The sequence below is a fragment of the Gymnoscopelus braueri genome, assembly GCF_963280865.1.
Source record: "Gymnoscopelus braueri genome assembly, chromosome: 3".
NCBI lineage: Eukaryota > Metazoa > Chordata > Actinopteri > Myctophiformes > Myctophidae > Gymnoscopelus > Gymnoscopelus braueri.
Window position 1 is genome coordinate 7380200 of NC_137612.1, and position 5000 is coordinate 7385199.

At 41.1% G+C, this 5000-nt stretch overlaps 1 protein-coding gene across 1 annotated transcript in view; it reads right to left on the reverse strand.

Moving 5' to 3' along the window:
• Positions 1-5000, reverse strand: part of ptprt (protein tyrosine phosphatase receptor type T) — a gene marked incomplete at its 3' end in the record, with an annotated part of 108385 nt that overhangs the window by 28794 nt on the left and 74591 nt on the right. The window contains exons 21-22 of the mRNA XM_080425069.1: positions 2324-2416; positions 1500-1594 (exon numbers count right to left, since the gene is read on the reverse strand). Of these exons, the coding sequence (XP_080281195.1) occupies positions 1500-1594; positions 2324-2416 (188 nt within the window). The remainder of the gene's footprint in view (positions 1-1499; positions 1595-2323; positions 2417-5000) is intronic.

The following is a 5000-nucleotide window of genomic DNA, read 5'->3' on the forward strand; positions in this document are numbered from 1 at the left end:
CGTAAGAGCTTAAGTGCCCGTACCGTTAGGCGAGCGATCACATTAAATTTAGACCAAAAAAGAAAAAGAAATATGAAGATACATGTCTCTGCTAAACAGCAAAGACATATGTAAGCCGTGACGTCAGTCATTGTTATTTAACAGACCCGTACTGAAGCCACTATCGCAGTGAATTCAAACCCAACATCTTTGAACTTCCGGTCCCAAAATGGAACCGAAGCATTTATCATTTATCATTTACTGCGTTTATCGTGCGTTTATCATACATTTTTTTATTAATCGGAGCATAATTTACAAAAAAAATGCATATCAATGTAGTTGAAAGAAGATTTTAATCTAGCGACTGAAAGCATAAAGTATTTACAGTGGTGTAAAATAACTAAGTACATTTACTCAAGTACCCTTTTGAGGAACTTTTACTTTACTGGAGTATTTCCAATTGTCTATACTTTTTTTTTTTTTAAAGATATTTTTGGGGGCTTTTATTTCTTTATTTGGACAGGAGAGTAGGCTGACAGGAAAAAGGGGAGAGAGATGGGGGGGGGGACATCCAGCAAAGGTCGTCGGGAACGGGAGTCGCGAACCCACGACACGGCTGTATTACCAGCTTATGTGGTATGCGCCTGGACCGCTAGGCGAGCGGACGCCCCTCCAATTGTCTATACGTTTACTTCTACTCCAGTGGTGGAAAAAGTACTAAAATTCTCTACTTAAGTAAAAGTACCAATACTGCAGTATAAAAATACTCCGTTACAAGTAAAAGTCCAGAATTAAAAATGTACTTGAGTAAAAGTACAAAAGTATTGGCATCGAAATGTACTTAAAGTACCAAAAGTAAAAGTACTAAATATTTGAAAATAGCCGATCTACAAGCTCACAACGCGTCGCGGTGCGACGCGTTGTGAGCTTGTAGATCTGCTATTTTCAAATAGCCTTTGTATAAAATAGGGCTAAAGTGGTAAATGTATGTTTCATTATATCATAGTTTATATCTGAAAAGTAACTAGTAACTAAAGTTTTCAAGTAAATGTAGTGGAGTAAAAGTACAATATTTGCCTCTGAGATGTAGTGGAGTAGAAGTAAAAGTATTGGAAATTGGAAATACTCAAGTAAAGTACAAATACCTCAAAACTGTACTTAAGTACAGTACTTAAGTAAATGTACTTAGTTACTTTCCACCACTGCGTTTACTTCTACTCCACTACATCTCAGAGGCAAATATTGTACTTTCGCTCCAGTACAATTATTTGAAAACTTTAGTGACTAGTTACTTAGATATAAATTATGACATGATAAAACATAGGCCTACTGTACATTAAGCACTTTACCACTTTTATACCTAGGCTATTTGAAAATAGCCGATCTACAAGCTCACAACGCGTTGCATCGTGACGCGTTGTGAGCTTGTAGAACTGCTATTTTCATGAATACTGGACTTACTTGTAATAGGTAAAACATCTGAGTATTTATGACAATTATTACTAAGGGAATGTTCTAACCTCATACTCCTCTTTGAATCCGTACCCCTGACCACACTTCATCTGGGTGATGTGTTGAAGCAGGTCTGCTACCCGTATAGCAGGCTGAATCTGACCTGAAAGAGACCAAAAGAGATAGACAGAGAGAGAGAGAGAGAGAGAGAGAGAGAGAGAGAGAGAGAGAGAGAGAGAGAGAGAGAGAGAGAGAGAGAGAGAGAGAGAGAGAGAGAGAGATTCTAAATAGGGAACTAAGTTGTGGTTTCCTGAGACATTTGTTGTGGAAATAGTATTTTTGTAGCTATATGTATATTAGGGGTGTGCCGATTCACGATACGATACACGATATTGGGCTCACGATATCGATACGATACAATATATGGCAATTTTTCATTATGAAAATATACGGGGGGAAAAAAAAGCAAATGCAAACAAATATTTCTGTTTTTGCATTATTATTGCAAAAACAATATTTACATAGATACATATCGTCACACGAAAACGTATTGCGATATATCGCGGGACGATATATCGGCACACCCCTAATGTAAATTGTTTTGGATTTCTATATTCTAGATGGTATATTGTAAATAATATCTGATGTAGGCTATCCCCCGCTAATACTTAGGGACTTGTCTTAGACAGGCACAGTGACTTATCATAATTTGCAGCGTTTCCGTCTGCAGTAAATTTCTGATAAAAAGAAAAAGCAATATTCACCCAAGTGTGCAAAGTTACCATGTGTACATGTACAGTAGCAACAGGATCAATCAATGTCCAAGTGTCGTGTGTGTGCGTGTGTGCGTGTGTGTGTGTGTGTGTGCGTGTTCGTGTGCGTGTGTGCATACCACTCTGATAGGAGAGCTCCACAGTCTCACAGCCTCCGTAGGGGAAACTCTGCAGAGTCAGAGAGGGTGCAGAGAGAGACGGCTGACTGCTGTCTGTGAGAGAGAGACAGGTACAGACAGAGAGACAGACAGAGAGAGACAGACAGAGAAAGAGAGAGAGAGACAGAGTGTTAACTGTGATGTACAAAGTGACCGACAGGCAGTATACCGTCAATCCGATCTCACACAACACGGTGAAATAGCACGGATTGACATTCCGTACATAGACGAGTAGAAAACCCCAAAAGCTGTGCATAGCCGCCTCGTATCCCCTCCATTGACTTTGTTACGCTTTGGACCATGTCGGAGGCGCGCAGTCTCAAGCGAACTGGAGCCACGTAAGGCACCACCGGGCGAGCTAAAGCGAGCGAGTTGCCGTGCCTGACGTTGCAACGTTCGCTTGAGCCTACTCAGCGCCGTCCGATATGTACCGATAGGCACAGAATCGCAAATCATATTGTAGGGACTGCTCTGCTTCCGGGTTGCAACCCGTGTTATTTCACCGTGGAATTCGCGGCTCCTATGTACGCCTTTTCAGGTTTTCTAGTCGGCTCTTTACGGAATTGTCAATCCGTGCTATTTCACCGTGTTCTGTGAGATCAGGCTGATATACAGACAGTACATTTGCAAAACCGGTAAGATGGAAAAAGGCTCGCTCGTTTCGAGGCTCAGAGGCTCCGAATCGCACCACAAAACGAGCGCTTCTTTTCTGATCTTACTGGTTTCTCGAAAGTACGGTAATATATATTTATTATAGATGTAACGATGTTTTGCAATGCAAATAATCAATTGTATCGATACAAAGTTCTTGTGAGTTTTATTTTAAGAAGAAAAAAGAGAAAGAGGGGTTTAATTACTTTTCCATTCCATATCTACACATGGTTTATCGATAAATGTGTGTAATCTCTGTGTTCATGTCAAGGTGCGGCTTTGTCCATATGTGTTCAAATACAATATCCATATATTTGCCAGAGAATCACTGTGTTTATTTATTTATTTGTACATAAATATTATTTATGTACAGTACTGTAATCTCAATATTTTTACATTTTATGTTTTTTTTTATTTATATTTATAAATGAATGCCCTATGCTTTAAGACATTTTGAGCTTGTAGATCTGCTACTTCTTTTCTATTTCTGAATTTGAATCCTGAAAAGTATGAGTTGTATAAAATGCATAGTGTGTGTAATGGAGTTTTCAGTTTGAATAAGAATCACGAAAGAGGATTTAATTCTAAGCTTCTCTATGCTAGCTGTCCTTGGTTATAGACAGCCACGCACACACACGCACACGCACACACGCGCACACACACACACACACACACACACACACACACACACACACACACACACACACACACACACACACACACACACACACACACACACTGACACACACACACACACACACACACACACACACACACACACACACACACACACACACACACACACACACACACACACACACACACACACACACGGTGCAGTGTGACCTCTTCACATCCATCATGGTAGAGAATATGAGTGTGTTCGCACATGAAGCACAGACGCTGCGCTAGCTTTCTACTGAGCTACCGGATTACTGTCACATCAATGCTAATACTACGCTAGCTCACCGCCGAGTCACCCGGAGTGTGCACACCTGTGTGTGTGTGTGTGTGTGTGTGTGTGTGTGTGTGTGTGTGTGTGTGTGTGTGTGTGTGTGTGTGTGTGTGTGTGTGTGTGTGTGTGTCTGTCTGTCTCTCTGTGTGTGTGTGTGTGTGTGTGTGTGTGTACATCCCATTTCCATAGCTGTGAAAATACCTGAGCTAGGAAGTATCCCTGGGCCGGTTCACAAAGGAAACACACACACACACACACACACACACACACACACACACACACACACACACACACACACACACACACACACACACACACACACACACACACACACACACACACACACACACACACACACACACACACACACACACACACACACACACACACACACACACAGAAATAAGCCAGGCTCACTCTAGCTTCCCTCCAATCCTCTCCCTCTGTCTATTCTTTATTCCTTTGATCTCTCTATTCCTGTCTGTCTGTCTGTCTGCATATCTGTGTCTAACTTTCTGTCTGTCTCTCTCCAGTGTTGCCAAATTCGCTTATAATAAGCAGACTTGGCATCTCTCTCTCTCTCTCTCTCTCTCTCTCTCTCCAGGGCTTTTCAGACGGCTGTGTTCTCTCTCCAACCAGTACCAGTGGGGGGCGCTGTGTATTCTCATGTGAACACAGAGACACACAATCGCTCTGCCAGGAAACGGCAGGCGATCCACGTCTTTTTCACCTGTGTGACTGTCAAATCATTGTTCTGCTTTGTGTGTCAAATCATTGTTCTGCTTTGTGTGTCAAATATTTGTTTTGCTTTGTGTGTCATATATTTGTTTTGCTTTGTGTGTAAAATCATTGTTCTGCTTTGTGTGTCATATATTTGTTTTGCTTTGTGTGTCAAATCATTGTTTTGCTTTGTGTGTCAAATCATTGTTTTGCTTTGTGTGTCAAATCATTGTTTTGCTTCGTGTGTCAAATCATTGTTTTGCTTTGTGTGTCAAATCATTGTTTTGCTTTGTGTGTCAAATAATTGTTTTG